This window comes from Anser cygnoides, chromosome 8 (genome assembly GCF_040182565.1).
Source record: "Anser cygnoides isolate HZ-2024a breed goose chromosome 8, Taihu_goose_T2T_genome, whole genome shotgun sequence".
Lineage (NCBI taxonomy): Eukaryota > Metazoa > Chordata > Aves > Anseriformes > Anatidae > Anser > Anser cygnoides.
Window position 1 is genome coordinate 19,818,691 of NC_089880.1, and position 19,104 is coordinate 19,837,794.

The 19,104-nt window shown below is 36.4% G+C and overlaps 1 protein-coding gene across 28 annotated transcripts in view; it reads right to left on the minus strand.

Annotated features, from left to right (window-relative positions):
• Nucleotides 1–19,104, minus strand: part of ADGRL2 (adhesion G protein-coupled receptor L2) — a 386,104-nt gene that overhangs the window by 52,446 nt on the left and 314,554 nt on the right. For all 28 annotated transcript variants that reach the window (XM_067001837.1, XM_048059186.2, XM_067001845.1 and 25 more), the window contains one exon: nucleotides 18,570–18,783. In XM_067001837.1, coding sequence (XP_066857938.1) covers nucleotides 18,570–18,783 — 214 coding nt within the window. The remainder of the gene's footprint in view (nucleotides 1–18,569; nucleotides 18,784–19,104) is intronic.

A 19,104-nucleotide genomic window follows, 5' to 3' on the forward strand; every position in this document is an offset into this window, starting at 1 on the left:
CCTTGCATGTAAGAATTTGTAATTATTTCTTTAAATTTTTCTGTTTTGTTAGTGAAAACCTTACGCTGAAGCCAAAACCATTCCTACAGAAATACTCTGTGTAGTGCATCACTCAGTATAATGGTTTCCACAGCTTTGAGCTGTATGAAAATTTCATTTTACACTTGAATGAGCAGCAATTAAGAGAGAAATATTGATTTGTTGCAAAATAAAATGGATACATATTGGGAGGAATTGCTTGAGAATGAAACTGATGAAGGTTATATTTAGCTGTGGAAAAAAAAAAGTTTTATTAGTATTTGTAAATCTTATAAAAAAAGATGGACTCTTGTTTCCTTCTCTTTCATTTTCCCCAGGTGAAAGAATTATTACTCTGTCATCAGTCAGGAAGCTGCAGTTCATGCTAGCTTGTACCAATAGGCTATATAATAATAATAATTAAAACAATGCACTATTTTGTCCTTCCACAATGAGTGCCACTGTCAAACTTCAGGCACTGAGTGATAATTTCAGGAAGTCATAGACTTTGTAAACACTTTTGACTATTTCTACAGCTAAAATTTTTCTTACTCTCCATATGGTCACCTCTTCCTCACCTTTGGTCAAAACGAAGGAGATGCTAGTTCCAAAACACAATGAGCCTGCCTGGTACTGCAGTACACAGCAGTGCTACAAAGCATCCCCCCCACCCAGCGAGGGCAATTACTTGGATACCCAAATGAATAGAAGGATTTGTGCTTTAAGTTGTAGTTTTTCACATTCAAATCACTGATCTGCATTTAAGAATACGCTGCTGGTTGCATTTTACAAAACCTAAGTAATTTTCATATAAGGTTCTGATTTTCACATGCTTCTAAGACTTCAAATTAAAGCAGCTTGATTAAGACATTCATATGTAAAAAATCCACATTCAGGTAACTCTTTGTTACCTAGTTAATGGTCATATTCCAATTCCAGTGAAATCTTCAAAAAACCCCAGCAGTATCTACAGCAGCTGTCAATCCCACGTCATGGCTTTTGGAGAAGAGACAAAGAAGATGTGGGCTTTGTAGAGGTAGTTAAGAGACAAGCCACTCGGAATTTACAGTACCGTCATTTGTTCTCTGGATAAGTGGAAGTCTTCCGTCTTCAGCGTTGTAGGTTTTTCCCCTGCAGAACCTAATGTACTAACTTCTGTATTGGTTATTGGCCTACAGTTTTGCTGCTGCCTACAAAGGCCATTTTACTAACTGCTAAAGGTCTCAGCTGATATTCTTTACAGCAAGAAACTGAATTATGCCATCTACATGACTACAGAGTATCAAAGCTACCTCATCACTGCTCTAGCAGAGGTTCATAATTTTGAGAAATCTTTACATTTAGAAACACTATGCCCATATTACAGTTACAATCTTTGCAACATAATCTCATGTCCCATTTTCCATTCCTTTTTGAATGGGTAAGCCCTTTCTGAACATTGGATTCTCCAAAACAAGAATATAATAAAAGTAAAATTCCTATAGATTTGAAAAGTAGGCCTGGACATCATCAGAAAAAAAAAATAACAACAACAAAAAACCCTGCTAACTAACTTGAAGTCCCTCATGCATTTTAACCAATGTTATTTTTTCTACACAACATACTGTTACTTCAGTCCATCTGTCCAAACTCTTTTATAATTGTTCCATCTGAAGGCATGGTACGAACCAGTTGTTTCTTGGAATTTAAAAGTCAAATCACAAACACGTTAGTGTTTAAGTGTTTGCAATCTAGTGTTTAAGTGTTCTGTAGGTTTAAAGTATCATTTAAGTGTTCTGTAATCTAGTTAACTGCATACTTCACCAGTTTATTTTGAACTATGCAAATCCACAGGTTTTTATGTACAATCTTAAAATTCATATTATCTCACACTGAAATATCTTCACACTTGAGACATTCATGACATTCACAAAGATTTATGATACTATGACTTTGTCATTTACAAGGAAATAAAGCAGATCTGCAAAGAACTTGGTAACAACTGATTTAGAAAAGGTAATACATGAATTAAATTTGAAACCCTAGTTAGGGGAAGACTAACTGTAGCACTGAAAGAATGATAATTCAGGTTCCTGTGCTACCAGCAAGAGTTTTGCAAAGGGAAATGTAGGAAGTATCATTGTTCTCATGAATGCAAGGAGTAATTGTGTACTCTAATGCTCATTTCTTCAGTATTTTAGTATGAATGAAGAAAGGTTACATTTTCATAATGCAGATGCATCAGAGTAATCTAAAAATCAAATGGAGTGTTTAATTAACAGTTACAGCACAATGTCTGAACTCCTTTCACCTCAGGAAGAAGACTGTGCAAATGAGGAATGGCCCTTTCACATTTCAGATGAATACAGAAAAAAGGGAAGGAAAGCAGCTCCAGCAGTGCTGTTAGCAAGCATCTTCCACTCACTATGTAGCCATGTCCCTGCTGTACCCATCTCCTTCTGTGCTCATCTTTAAGGACAGCTGTACCTTCCACAATAATTTGTTTGCATTTCAGCTCTAATCTTGACTTGTACAATTCCCAACAAATTGCTTTTGCTCCTTTTTTATTATCTTATGCTCATTATTGCACTTTACCATGTGCAATGTATGGAGATGAGATTCCATGTGCAATCTATTGTGTGAGGTGTTTTAATCAATAATCTTGTTCTGCTGATTAAGCAGAGGCTTCTGTTTTGGCAAGATAACATTAGTTTCTCCTGTCATGCTCCAAAAGCTATTGGGAATCTTCAGCAGATCATTAGATATGCTACAATAAAGCTTTGGTACATTCTCTTTTCTTTCTTAAATTACTTCTTCACTGTCCTATCATTCCCCGTCACCGCTGGCACTGCATTATTATTACAGCTCCCCTGAAACTTGCACTAGAGCTATGTCTCCAGGCCATAGGATGCCATTTTCAATTGAAGCTTCTGCTTGAAAATATAAATTAAGAAAATTTCATTATCTCCTGCCAAGGGCCATTATTCACCACTGTTCTAAGGAAGATTAAAAATGCAAAATCTATGGACTTGAACAAATACTCCAGCATTAAAACGAAAAACAGAGTGCATCATGACTGGACCAGATCTGAAATGCTGGAATCTGAAAAGCAGATTCTGGAGACACTTTAGCATGAGATGGGTCAAACTGCCTGACTGAGTGAAGAGGTCACCTTTACGGGTAGGTAACATATGTCACATAAAGATACGTGCAGCTACTTTCCAAGTGGTTCCTGCAGTTCTTCAAAGTTAAGACGTACAAAATAAGGTCTGCATCATAATTTATCCTTCAAATGCTTTTGGTTTTATATACATAACTTTGACAAAGATAGTAACATAGAAGAAACATTAGGGCTATTTTGAAAAGGGTACGGGGTTAAGCTCATACCAGAAACAGACTATCCATATAATTGTGCGTACTCCTAATGCATCAGCTTTCTATGAATGCAGTGTTTCTTTAAGTAAACTGGAAAACACAGAAAAGTCATGTATATTTCACTTTAAAAAGCTAAAAAATGATAGTATAAAGCCACATTTAATAAGTAAAATTCATTTTGATAAAATTGTTAATACATTAAAACAAACTATTCTGGTATGTTTTGAAACTTTTAAGCCAGATCTGACAGTATTTCTCTTTCAGCATATTGATTAAATACTTAAAAGCTAGCATGATGACATGTTCCTGCATATCGCCTGCAGCAACCTGCTCAAACACCACTTGCCGCACGTAAACTATGAGTTGTAGCACCACGTACTCCATATGGTCTTCTTGTTCCTTATTCACCCTGTGTGAGCTGCAGTCTGAGTAAAAAGAGATGGGAATGTGGGATGACTATGCTGCGTGTATTGACTTTTAACAACAGCATATTTTAAACGGAAAAATTCCTGAACCTCATTGCCCAGAATAAATGGCTGTCTTTACATATGTATTCCTAATGGTCTACAACTGCCGTGTGCGATGTGCTTCTGCTTGTGTATGCATATTCACTAGACCTCCACTCCTGTTATTAAACTCTAAGTTACATATGTATGAAGATGTCAAATATTACTTAAATGCTATGTTTTATTAATTTGGTCTTAGAAAGCATGTACAAAACTTACATATAAAATAACCAGAGAATAGAGTTTTTATGTTAGATACATTAGATATATATGCACGCACACCCACATGCAACAGGAGATAAGACTATTTAAAGTAACATACTTAAATTCTGAGTTTCAAATTCACCTCACAAGAAATATATTATTACATACCAAAAATGAAACCTAACCACTTAACAAATTGGACCTAACCAAAGCCTTAAAAAAAAGACCTGCTAAAAAGCTAGCCCTGCTATAAAGCCTTGACTTGAAGCAGCCTTGGTCCCCCAGCACTGCACTATCCAGACTGCTAGAGCAACCACAGCAGCAGCACAACCCTACATACTCAAGAGTGAATGCACACATTCGTATCGAGCCAAGATGGATGTAATCCTACTGCTGCCTTTTAAAAATGCGGTATGCCATACTGCCACTTTTGCTTACGCATGTATAAGATTTCCTAAAAGTTATTTTCAAGTTAGAATTCCTAAAACTATTATGGAGGAATGAGCATGCTAAAGAAAAATAGCACCACTTTTACTTAGCTCAAAGTGAAAACAGATCTAGCAGGCTGTGGTGGTAGTTTTCATAATCTAAGAAGAGAATGGGGGATGCATGAGCATGTATGAAAGCAGAATTTGTCCATAAGATTTGTGTTGCAATATTGGAAATCTTCCTGTGAGCATGAAAGCAGTAAGGTATGCTAAAAACTGTTTTGAAAAAATCATAACCCGGTGTCGGGATTTCATATGGACTTGGCAACATGATCACTACAGCAGTAACCCTGGTGGCTTCAGATGAAACGCATCTGGGGGATAAAAAGGTGAGAAAACTGTTTCTATTTTCTTTTTAAATAAAATATTGATGATTTCTTGAATCTTCCCAATTACTAAGTAAACATAACATTAGGAAGCTAAATAGTGTATAATTAATATTGTACAAGAAGGTGCACCAGAGCTTTGTTTTTGTTTGCTCAATAAATACACAATAATATGTAATTGTGCTTTCTTTTTACAATGTAATCTTTTGGGAGTTTAAGGATAGGCATGATGAAAACTCAAAATAGACAATAAAACACAACATAAAATATGAAAGTCCCACAGGCCCTTTTTTCAGGTTACCAAATCCGATGAACTGTCAATGAATGTATATCGGATCTGTATGACAAAGTCATTCAACAGTGTTTTTTGCTTTCAACTTCTTACAATTTTAATGCATTTAGTTATGACCCATTTGCTTTTTAGTATTCATGTTTGCTAAATTCAAAGCAGTCACTGTTAAAAAGGCAGACTTTTCCACTTACGCCCATTGAAGCTATCGCATCAGCAGTGCTTTTTCCAGTTCATTCTTGTTCCAGTACTTTGTTTATCTGTGTAAATGCTATTATTATGGAGTTATCATTAACCTGAAACTGAAGCATCAGATCAAATAGGGAGGGGGAAAAAGAAAAAAAAAAGAAAATGTAGATTCCAGTGGAATAAGTAACTCTGCCATCTCTCGATAATTTTTGAACTGCTTTTATAATTGATCTTTCTATCCCTGCTACTTTCTAACATGTATGTGAAAGGCCTATTAGAACTACCAGAGCCTCTGAGGAACTGGTTTCAAAACACAGACAGGAAAATTAGACATGACAATTAGGTGTGCAAAGCAAATGGAATAATCTGCTGGTGAGTGATTTCTTCCAGGAACGTGCACGTGCAAGCAAAACCAAAACCTTCTAACAGCACAGAGCAGAGGACACCAACTTTTTAGCAAAAATGTTTCTAATGCAACCTTGTCTGAGGAAGAAGAAATGGAAATAAAGTCATATTCATAATCTTGTCAGATTATTTATGTATGTATACTTTGCAATAAAAATGCAGTATGGGATTAAGTGTGTATGTCTTAGCACACAAACTAAGCTAAGCAGATCTGCACTGCTGAAAAGTAATCAGTTCAAAAGACCCAATTAAATGTTTCACCATTTAGGCAAAATAAATAGCTTGAAGCAATGCTTATTTACTAATGAAAACTTTAGTAGTGCAGTATCATAATATCCGAGCAATTTACACAGATTATTCACACTGAACGAACGTGAGTGCAGCATCACATCTTGTGGGTCGAGCAGGTTTCGGATCAGAACCGTAGGGTTGGGTACCAATGAAAGAGCTTCACGGAGTGGCGTTTACTTCTGAGGCACCGTACTAGAGCACAGCCACAGCAAATCCAAGAGCAAATCCTCAAACACAGTGTCTAACTCCTAGGCAAAACACTGCAACCACTTGCAGGAGAACAGACTCCCAGGCAGAGATCATAGGATAATAGTAAAAACCCTTTAAAACCCATTCTCACAGCACTGTAGATCTTTTTTATCCATGGCTTGGCATTCAGCATATTCATAATGTAGTTAAAAGTTCTGTCACTTAAGACAGCTTCTGAGTCTTTATTAAATGAATAGCAACTCGAACAATTACAATATTGAAAACGTGTAGCTTTATCCTTCACATTAATTTGTACAGATCTTAAATACATTTAAAAAAATCACCCGCTTTAATTACTAAAATAAGGTGTTTCAATGTATAGAGGTGATTTGTTACTGAAATTCTTCTGAAATTTGGAAGACTTTCTACACCTGTGTTCGTAGTTCCACTGAACCTCCAGGCCAGTTCAATGCAAAAAAGGCTTGACTCACTGTGGGTCCCATGAGTGTAGTACAGCTCCCCTGGCTGCAGAAATATATATCCAACACAGCTGTAGCTTGGCTTTACCAGGTAAGATGTACTAATTATGAAATTTACCACTGAGGTAGCATGAACTTGTAAGGTCTTGTGGTTTCGCTCTACAATGAGCAGGAGGAACAGTTTCAAAATGGGGTGCGTGTGTAGGGGTGGACCCTAACTGACCTTTAACATATGTATTTCCCTTGAATAATGAAAAAATATTACGACCTATATCAATTAGGAGCAATTATTTATAAAAATGTTCACCTCTTGCAGTTTGCATACAGAAAAACAATCACATTTTTAACAAGGGAAATGGGATATCGCTATGGGATGCCCGATTTAGATTAAATTAGCAAGAAAGTTGTTATCAAACCATATAAAAGATACACCATAATAAGACGTGACCTTGCAGAACCTTGGAGCCAATCGGTGATTTTTTCCCCCTGTAACCCTTCCTAATTATCTGCAAAGTTGCAGACCCTTTTGTGGCAGGTTATTTTTCTGTGAATAGTGAGGGGGTTTGGGCTTTTAAATATTTAATTAGTCTTCTGATATGAGAATTGTTGCACATGCCAACTGCTTCGATTTTCAAACTGTGTTCATCCTAATTATGTTCAGATTTAGATTGGTCATCCCAAACCTCTCACTCTTGTAATTATTTACTCCTTAAAGATCATTCAGCAGAGAAATATTTTTCACCCTTATGACTCTTTCTTTCCACAAATGGCTTTTCTGGTCCGTTAATTACCCACTCAGAGGATTAGAGTTTGTAATAACGCAAGAGATCCTGCATGTAAGATGAGTTTTACATGGTGAAAAAGAATAAATTGTTTTTTGTAAACTTGCCTTGGGGAATACCCCCTTTTTGGGTTATAATTTTCATCAGCAGAGGCCATGTGCCACCGCTGCATCTCTACCAATTCCACAGGGCTGGGGAGTGACGGCTCAACAGAATGCAGAGCAAAATGCTGAGCCAGAGGTCAAAGGACAACTTGGTTAATTTACAAGATTTATAAAAGTGTAATCTGCTAGCAAGTTGGTATGATCCTTTTCCTCAAAATTTTTAATGCAGATTTTATGGCTTGAAAGTTATGTATATTAAACTGATAATTATTAACAAAATTACAACTTTTCTTATTTCATCTGCTGATTTTTTCCAGAAGTGCTGTCCCTTGATAGGTGTCTTTAATCAACTCTGTAACAGTGGTGTCATTTTCTATTAAAATGTGTCTGAGAGTCCTCTCCACAAGTACTTTCTTTTCTTCTGAGAGGAATGCCTGTCACAAAAGCACTGTTATTCATTACCCACAGTGATGTCTGGATCTAATTATCATCTGGAAAGCTTGCAAGACTTCTAGGTATAGGACTTCCCCTGCACAAGTATCCTTCTGCTCTAACTTGTGAAGCACAATCCCACTTTCTGCTTTGTGATTTGAAGTTAAGGGATTAAGTTACTTATTTGAGTTGTGTGTCTCCCATTCCTGAAACTTCCAATTTTAAACCCAATAAAGTTTAGGGAGATGCTTTCGTTTGCTCACTTTTACGTCTCCAAAAATCCTGTGGATTCTGTGTTGTGTTTTTTTTTTTCTACACAAGTCAAGCAGATTCACCTCTGTAAGAAACATATCAGAAAATTCACTAGCTTGACTCCTTCAATGCACAGATAATCTTTAATTGTGTCAAAAATATTCCTAATCTAATCCTTTTATCAAACTGTCTACCACTGAAGGAGTCTCATGTGCCTGCACAATTAAAAACCCCATGTTAGCCATACATAATACTGTATTACATTTGATGCAAATCCTTTTCTATTGAAATAAGCACTGGGCTGACAGCAGGAAGTGGCTGATAAGAAAGCAACAAGGCATTGCTGATGGCATTCATGATAGCTGAGCACTAACTCATATGTGTTCTGTCTACAGCACATTACCCAAAGTGCTCCTGTTTTAAATGCAACTCCAGGAGGTGTTCTTTTGCTATATCTCAGCCACAAAGGCAGTAAAATTATCTAAGAAAACTAAATATACAAAGTAAATGATGTTTTTCATACCCATCAGTGATGCTGGCACTAGAATAATGTACTGAAAGCAGTATCAGTGCTACCACATCCTAGATGAGAAAACACCTACAGCTTCATGAGTGTAATAGTAGGGCTGAGTTCAATGCTCTTAAGAAATTCAGTTAACATGGAAAGGTTATGGGTTCAGAACTGGTTATTGTTACACTTAAATAACTCAGTCTAAATTCATGTATTAAACGGTCATAGGAAAAGGAGCACTAAATCTGAGTTATGTTGAAACAGCAATTTTAGAGTGCTAGAAAAATACGTGTATTAGAAGCATTTTTAAATTGTTCCTTCCTCTCATATATATATATATATATATGTATCACAAGGAGCAAGATACCTGAGAAGCAACAAACAGTAAGGCTAAAGATCACAGCTGCCCAGATTACTACTAAGAAAACATAGATGCCCTTGCACATACAATGACAAAATACGTATCTTGCCATACGAAACATTACACAGCTCTGTGTCATTAGGTAGTAAGACTTCCTCCTGTAAGGTGTTCGAACGCTATGACTTTGGTCAGAGCAGCTTGCTCAGTGAAGTTACTCTGCTACCTAACTTCTTTTATAAATGTTACAGAACCTGTTTGCGTGTATGCTCGCGTGCTGGAAGAAATCAAAATTCAAAGGCTGCTATAGCTACTGTGTTTTAGTGAAAAGCTGAACAAATAAGACTTTCAATAGTGAATTTGTAGTAAAGATTCCTTACTGCCACTGTATTATAGCAGGTCTGACATGGAAAAATGCTATGTGATAAGAGCCTTTGCTCCCCATTGATGTGTCTATAGCAGGCTAAAAATATACCAAATACTGAGTATTCAGTCTATGTAACACTCCTAAGACTGCATTAACTTCGTTGCAGTAACTTGTTTTATAGGCTCAGATCATCATGACCTATAAAATGTTAGGCTGAAGTGCTTTAAATATCTGCTAACACCATGTGCAAGCCTGGGAGTACAAGGCACTGTGCTGTGAAGCGGCAAAGACAGTGCTCTTCGGAGAAAGTAGCACGCACTCTTATGTCACTGATATAAACAGGGTAAGCACGCTAAATAATGTATGAAACAGGCAGCCAATCTTTATATATGTAACAGCAAGTCTAGCTGAATTCTTTGTTTGATTTTATTTTACCAGTCCAACACTTTTTCAGATTGCTTCTTAAAAATCTAAAAATTGACTACCATACTAAGTTAAAGAATACACATGCAAACTCATTTTATTTATACTTTTTATATGAAAGAAAATAATTTGTGGCCACAGCATTTTTGCTAATTATTGTTCTGCAATATGTAGAAAACAAAATGGAAAGAGGGAAATTATCTATGTCTTTCAGTAATCATGGCCTATTTATTAAGCAATTAGGTTGCAATTTTCTTATTAGAGTGAAAAAAAAATGCTGTAAAATACTGTTACTGTTTGAATCTTTGATCCTTAAACTTTTCCACTCCAGCAACCTCGTTAATGTTGAAATACCATGAATATGACCGCCTCTTTTTAGGCTATATAGCCTGAGCACATGCATAATCTATGGGATTCAATAAAGAAGGTTTTTTTTTTTTCCTTGTTGAATTCAACTAAAAAGCTTAATTGAGCCACAAAGGTCAGAAGGTTCTTTTTTATTGTAAGTAGGCGATTATTCTGTGGCAGAAGGAAATTTCCAGACTATAAGATCTGCTCCATTCTATACTCTGTAGCCACTTTTTAATTTTTAAACCAGTTACCCTTCTCTTCCTTTCCTCTGAATTAAATAGCTTCTCTGTAATAATTTTTAAATTCTATTTCTTTTGTGTTTCTAATGAACTTTTCACTTTCTTTGCTAGAGCTGGATTTATAATACTAGAAAGTACTCATAATTTACTTACATATATTTAATTCATATTAATATGTCCTAATTTCCAATCTATACCTTGCTCTGCCCATCTTCACGTACCTTTTGCATGTCAGTTCTGTTTACTAAGTGATAGTCAACGGATTTCCTATAGTGCAATGAACCTTAACAGGCAGCTTTTAATTGCCTCACATAGGAAACCACATCACTATTAATTCCACAGCAACAGTATAAAATAAAACTATTGCTTCTCAGACTCTAGAGCAATTAGACCTCTCGGCTATTTGGCTAACTCTGCTTCATGATACCCAGTGCAGTTAATTATATTTTTTGATGTTAATAGTCTCTGTCAGTTTCAAGCATAACTCCTCTTTGATGAATATTTAAATTATATTTGAATAAAAAAATAATCTTGGTTACATTTCATATTCAGCAGTCATCACAGCTTAATAAAGGTCTCCTCAGCAAGGGTTGAGATAAATGGCTATATGAACACATGTAGAAAGTCCTAAATCAACTTATCTGATAACGTAGCTGTTTTGGCTCAGTGTTATAGAGGATATATTGGGGTGGGAGGAATTAATGGGCTTCAATTATTATAGTATTATTCCATACGAACTATATTTGACACAGTAATATATAAGTAAATCAGAATTTTTTAATACTCAAGTTATGAACGCAACTGTAACAGGGCTAGACTAGAAATTTGAAAACTATATAGAAGTCATACAAATTTCAACTATAACGTGTTGAAGGTTAAGCTACATTGTCTCTGTCAGCTTCTCACAATCATCAGTAAATTACCAAGAGAGGTGATTACATAGCCAAAATATATAGTACACGACTACTTGTAGGCTAAACAACAGGTACACCTAGTAGAGCCCATTTCAGAAATCTGAAAAAAGGACCAAGAAAATCACAGTCTGAAGAATGTATTTTATATGGTACTCAAATAGACAAGAAACAACATATAATGCTTAAAAATTTATACATACTTACATATAGTTATATTTATTTTAGCACATAAACAGCAAGGAAAGACTGATGAATATGTATATACCATCTTGCTAGATAAGATATGCACTGACTTAAGAAGAGTTTGATATTGTTTTTGCCAGTAATAAAGGAAATAAAAACAACTTAAATATAAGACATGGAAACACTAAATAAAATATCAAGCTACACCCTGGCAAAATAATGAATCCAATCTTTTTTGAAGTAAACTAAATCTGAATTTTAAATGTCATTAGTTGGTATCAATGATTCTTTTATTGTTTCCTTTGTAGCTTGTCCAATGCCAGCAGCGTGTGTGTGTACATATGTGCTTGCACATGTGTAACGTAATTTCCTCTGCAGAAAATAATAATAAAACACACCACAAAAAGACGAGCAAGTACCATTAACAGCTATTTCACCTTAACTGACTGCTCTGAACCTCAGAACTTGAGCGTTTGTATTTAATCGACTAAGTAATACCACAGTGGAACAACCCCATTAATAATAACAAAATTTAAAAAAAAAGCAAACGCTATTTTTAATGTGTAAACTAGCCCTCCTACTTTCATATTAATGACAGTGAAAATGAACAATGTCAGATAAGGTTCTCAGTCATGGGTGTTCCTCTTCTTTTCTGTAATAAAGCCAAGGACTACGGTATGCGTCATGAATATTCTAGGTTCTGTGATTATGCCTAGTTTATGAAAATATTCTACATGTATTAATGTTTTTTCTCTGTATGAGTCATAACTAAGTCTTGAGATTAACACACAAGAAAACAAAACAAAACAAAAATCAATCAGACCGCAACCTGTTATCATGAAAAGTGCCGTTTAAAAATACAGAGCATTTTACACTTCTGCTACGGCAAATTACTGATGGCGGTGACTGCTGTACTAAGACCTATGTCTGCTTCAGATCAGTAAAAGCCTTCATTTTTAAAGGATCCTTAAAAGAGACATCTAATTTTGATAATTTTCTACGGTAACTTTTGTGAGGCAGCTGTCGGCGAGCTGAAGCAGAAACCACTGGCATGCCAAAGCAAAAGAAGAACCTCACAAATGAGATCCGCACCAACACCACAGCCACTCTGCTGCGCACAAATTCCGAGAATTTCCCTGCCCGCATCAGCCTGTGATATCTTATGATCAATACTGGTGTTTCTCTGACACGAAAAGGACAGAAATGCAAGCTCTTAATGACCAGAAAGTAGCAAAAGGCAAGGTATACCTCTTGTTCCGAGACACTTTTCACAACATGATATCTTTAGCAAAGGGAGGCAATCTTCGTCCGCAGAAGGAAAAGCAAGGAAAAAAGCACGAATAGCAGCAGGGGTCAGCAGAGCCTTGTCTGAGCCTGGCAGACCCCCAGGGAAACGCACGCCATTACCACAATCACAGTCAGTTTTGAAGGGCAGAGGATCAAATCCTGCCCAGGAAAACTGTTTTAAGTCATGCTAAGAAATGCAAATCGGAGGCGTGGTATAGTTTAAACGCACAATCAACCTGGCCCTGTCTGAGGCAGCTCATTTTGAGGCACTAAAATGCTTCTTCATGGAAGTCTCGCAAAGGCTCGAATTCAGTTCTGCAGTAACCCCACAGCTTGTTTTGCCTTCTAGTAGAGAAGATGTGCTGTTAGGCCTGGCATTTTGGCCAGACTGCCTCACTCTGATGAGTGAGATTAATCAGCTATAGCAGTTACCTACTGTCCATCCCAGCCTGGAGTCTAGTGGCAGATTTTCTGTATTCACTCACTTTAGGGAACAGATCAAACTTGTTTTCACTTGAAAGGAAACTAATACAGTATGACGACGCTTCCACTGCAGACCTGACAAGCAGGAAAAAGACGAACACTCAAAAGATGCGAAGTCTTCAGAGGAGAACTGGTTTCTTCCGAAAATGTCTCGCTCTCATTTGTATGCAGGATTTTTTAAAATGATGTCTTTGTTGGACATGTGAATAGATGGAAAAGAACAAACATCTCCGTTCTCCCACCCCCACTCTGGGAGGGATTAAGGAAAAAATAATACCTCAGGAAAAGGAATGGATAGGGCCCTTCCTTGATCTCTCTCTGGATCACCCTGTGGGGCAGGAGGCACGCCACTTACATTCTGAAGACCCTTCACTCGAGCGCAGCTGTCCCGCCAGACAGATGATGGACATAACAGGTTACTGTATTACCATGCGAGAAAAGTTCACGGTAACAAGAACGCAAGCATGAACTCCTCACTGCTGTCATGATGGACATGGTAATTGAAGGTACATGTGTTGCACGGCCTATAGATAGGACAGGATACGTGCAACAGACAAATGCTTACTGCTGGAAAGGATTTATGCCTCTTTTAATCCTTTCACCTTCTGCAGCGATGTTGTAAAATGGTATTTCAAAGAGTTTAAGTTCCCCAAGTTCATCTATTACACCTAACAGATTTTCTATTTATGCTTACCTATTATGAGGTTTGCTTTCCCTGTGCATAGTTAAAAAGGCAAATAATACTGATTAAATAGGGAAGTATAATATATATAATATTATAGTATGAATTGTGGATGAAAATAAAATTTCAAGGCCACCTCCTACTGCAGGATTGATATAACCACCTTTCTGTTGCAGAACAAAAATAATCTGAATATACTAACTGCGACACCATGTTTTCTAATGAAGTTTTAAAGATTTGGGAATTATTCTTCTTGGGAATTATTCTTTCTTTTCTTATTCTTCTTTTCGATGACCGCAACTATGTGTCATAACACAGATCAGAAATTCCTCTTTAAAAAATCAAGGTATTTTAGCCATTATTAGGAGTGAATAATATTTTCTTTCTAAAGTTAGCATTAATTTGGCTGTCAACATTAATTGCTTGAACTTAATCTCAATGTGTATTATCCTATAGCTTCAGGGTTAATCATATTTTTTCTAAATACAAAACAGATTTTTTCTACAAGCTCAACAAATAGCTATAATGGCAATTTACTCAAAAAATAAGATGTATAGATTGGAATGGATCTGAAAAAAAAATGCATTTGATTTTTCTGCCAGATTACCCAAGCATTTATATAAACACACAGGCAAAAAATATTATCTAATGGCACTGAACTGGAATCACCGAGGTAGTTAAGGTGTCTGCTCTTTAAAATAAACAGCAACATTTCCTAACCCAAAATTTTTGGATTAAGAAAAGTGATACTTACTAAAAAAAATCCTATTTTTAATTCAGAGAGAAAGGTCCCAGAATGCAAAAAAAGCCTCTTTGCAGCTTAGTGTTACATTATAAAGTTGCACACACAATGTGCCTGAGCATTTGAAATGCATTTTGAGTGTGTCCTTACATGTACTTTTAAGGATCTGTTGTTATTTTAAGCTAACAGAACAGAAATCCAAACAGTATGTGGTACCTATGAAATCCTCAGTGCCTGTCCTAACAGCAAACTGTGGCCCAGCTGCAGCTGGAGCCTGCAGAGCGGGGCTTTGAAGTTGAGGTTGGAGGCCAAAAGTCCTCCTTAAACGCCCAGGTGGTTTGAAAATAACCCCGGCAATCCACCTGCAATCTACTTACAATGGAAGCAGTTGTAAGCAAATTTTATCATGTTAATTTTCAAATCTCCGCTGTGTCTATAAAGAGCAGTATTAGTCAGCCTTATCAACTTCAAAGTCTCACGACAGTTTCTGGCTGCAGTCACACGAACACACACGTTACCCGCGAGCAACTGCAGCAATTTCCTCGGGCTGCTTTGCATCCTGAGCTTCCCTGTTTGTGTAATTCCTATTTCAAATGAAAAGGAAGCAAGAGAAGAATTGCGCCTTGTAAAGGATAGGAGAGAACCAAGGAGTTTAAGTCACCAAATATTTTAGAAATAAGCTTATTTCTACAGGCAGCCTTAACTCCTGGTAGGATCTCTCAAACATGACTGCATGCAGACGCTGGGGTTAATTATCAGAAAAGTGTGGATGAGGAGAGGGATTTTCTGAAGGTCTAGTCCCTTTCTTCAAAGCTTCAACTTTAACTGTGCCACTCTGAAGTTTACACGGAATCTAAATGCATGTGGAGGACTTTATTCTAGAATAATTGGGATGTAATTTCAAGGAGGAACTAAAAATTTAATAACGACTTTACAAAGGTAAAAATCCAAAGCAGTGAAGTCATTAGTGTTCTACTCAGGCTTCCTAGGAAAACACTACATTAAAAATCTGAGCACTGTACAAAAGAAAGAAAAGGAGAAAATACTACATTTGTTCTAATAAAGAGGAGCTGATGCAACACAAAGTTTGTCACAATCTCAAAACCTCTCAAAGGGGAGCAGGGCGTGTGATCACACGGCTCTGTGTTAAACCGGAAAGCTCATCTTATTTTTCAATCTTCAGATTTCACAGTATTGATCTCATTACTCTAGTGTTTTCCCACTGTAACTACAATAAATTTAGTTGCTGTATGAAGGCTGTGGAGTAATGTTGCAAATGAATGATGAGTGTTTAATAATTGCCATGGAACTGCATTTAACTACAGGTCTAAAATGGACTCGAGTGGTCAAAAGCAGTGGTAAAGGCACTGCTGGCTGAAGTGATAGAAACATTTAATTAACCCTTAAAAGTAAACACTGCAAGATGTTAAACAGCAATGTCAAAACTATTGCTGCTTATTTCTAAAGGTATAGAAGAAAAGTTTTCTTTGTGATCAAATGTTCTAATGGATTAATTATTTTTTCTTGTCAATGAAAAAAATAAAACCAGTGAGTCTGACAGTCCTTCAGGTGAGTTATTTTCTATGCAATTGCTGCCACCAAAATACAGCTGATGTGATACTTTTAGATATCAGATCAAGGACATGCACCAAGTTCTAAACATTTTGCCTTAGACAACAAAAAATTACAATCACCAATGCAGTTATGAATAGATGAGATACAAGAACTTGTAATATTTTATGAGAAATTTGCAATATTGTTCCATGCTTGTAATAGAACAAATTGACCAATTTTCAAAAAAGATTTAACAAAGCAGAGGAGACATTTTTTCTACTCACTGACAGGATCTGAGAAAGAAAACTACATAACCAAACTTCCAAATTACTATAAATGCTAGACAAAAATAGGAAGTAGCATATCAAATGATCTTTGCCATTTGTTCAGAAAATAAAACAGAATGACAATGATAAATTGTCTCTGAGCAGAGATATGTTGAATCAATGTTTTATATATGATCATGTCTTCATTTTGGACTGTTGAAAAAATGGTAAGACTGGAAGAGTGGGGAAGTTCAAAAATACTTTCTGCTACCATAAACTTACAGTTGATTAATTGAAATGGGAAGATTCAAATTTCAGCTTTCCAGGAACAGTTTGATGTCACTTTAAGCAAGATTGTGCCTCTATATTTGTCTCTGACTACCTTAATCTGTGTATTTGCAGTAAACATAAGGAGGACTTTGATCAAAACACAACATGCATTTTACACAACAAGGAAGTCTACAGAGAGGCACTACATTTACAAAAGCAATTGAAGGTGGTTTCAAAGGGAGTTGACAGATTAGAGGATGATGACACTGCTGCTGCAGTCTCAATGGAAATCTGGCTTGATCTAATTAACAACAACGAACTGGAACCACAAAATAATAATTCAAACATGATTTAAAGAAGTTATATCACCTTTTTACAACCTTAGCAATGGAGCCTTTCCCTTACTGATCACAGAACAAGTCACAGGTTGAACACAGAACAAAAATAAAAGGCTTGATATCCTTAATTTTCCCCTACCGTTTGAAATTGAAACTTAATACTGAGCCCAAATATTTGACTACAGAAATAGAGAATGTCCAAGTGTTCACATGAAAGTGATAAAAAATTGCAACAGTCATAACAACTAGAGTGAACTGAGAGTCAAAAAGGAAGATTACTTTTAAGACATGACCATGTGTTACTGACTTCTATGTTCAAACAAAATATAGCAGCATACAAGATGACTTGCATATTTGATTTGATATCTCTGTGTATGCGTACTGGAGAATTACCAGGTTATTCTCATTGCCCCTTTTTTTTGGATTCCTCATCCTAAGAAAAATGCACTGGGAGAAAAATTTCCCACCGGTCCTGAACTTTTCAATTCACTACTTTTCCTGAACTTATGTGGGGCGAAGGAGGAAAATTTTCAGTTTTTTTGAGCTTTACAGAAAAAAAAAAATAAAAATGCCAAACACTTTTTATCTAGCCTTAGAACACCCTTGTAGTTAAAGCTACTAAAAATGCCAGTGACTGATTTGTGCTGACATTTCCACAACTGTCAGTACTAGAGGACTGATGCTCATATTCAGCTTAGATGTGCAAGAATTTCTATGAATATTAGTTCTGATGTAAGTTTTGTACTACAAACACTTTTATCAGCTCTTCCTCCATCTTCTATTACTGACAGTCACTGTCACTAAGACCTAAAGTAGCATGTGCTTGTATGGTTATATGCATATGTACACACATGTATAATGACATGTAATCATCCTGGCATTTAATCATCCTGGCATTTTACATTTTAAGCATTTTGAAGGTGGGAAGCACAGCAATTTAAATGCATTCAAAAGAAATGTGTAGTTTGCCAAGGAATGGAGAAGCTACAGCCATTTAGAAAAAATTAAGTGCTGTTTGGCCACGTAAAAGACAGAAATATAAGGAACCCCCAAATAAATTAATTGTTCCATTCTCCTTGCAGTTATCTTCCCACTTTTTCCTTTTGCACAAAGAATTGTAAAAAACCTCTCTAATTGTAACTGGTGATTTTTATTTCCTTCTATATAGACATAAAACTACCTCAGCATCAATCTGTCAAGTGCAACACAGCATTTTCTACAGTATATAGCTCTTACTGTTTTAGTCCAGACATTTTTCCTCTTTGATTCTCAAAGTGACATATATATTTTTACCTTTGTGTCATAATTTTGTAGGCGTCTGGAAGGAAGCATTCTGTGTTCTCCATCTGGAAAGGGTCAGCATCACAAATCTTGTCGTCTGTCCGTCCATAGTTAGCACTTTCTATCATAATAACATCGCTTCCTGGACACCGGAGGTCAATGGAGTAGCCTTCACAGGAGAGCTCTCTCCTCACCAAACCAAATGGTAGTGCTGCTCGGCTGAAACCTAAAAAAGAGAAAAAAAATGGGATTGAGCCTAAAGGATATATTGCATTGGACTATTTTTTTTTCTGTCACATAGGCAATAACTCTCGACAGCATCCTAAAGGAAGTGCACCTTTAAACAGTTTGACCCAGTACCATGTTAAGTGAAGCATCTTTCATGAAAACTGTCACTTCCCGACATCACTGCTGCTGTGTCCTTAATCTGGGAAGAGAGGAAGTTCCTCTTCGCTTCTAACCCTCGACAGGGCAGCATGTCTGCACGGTTACATTGCACATTCCTGTTCTCACCTCTCCTCTCTGCTTCTTTTTCCCCACTTTGGGC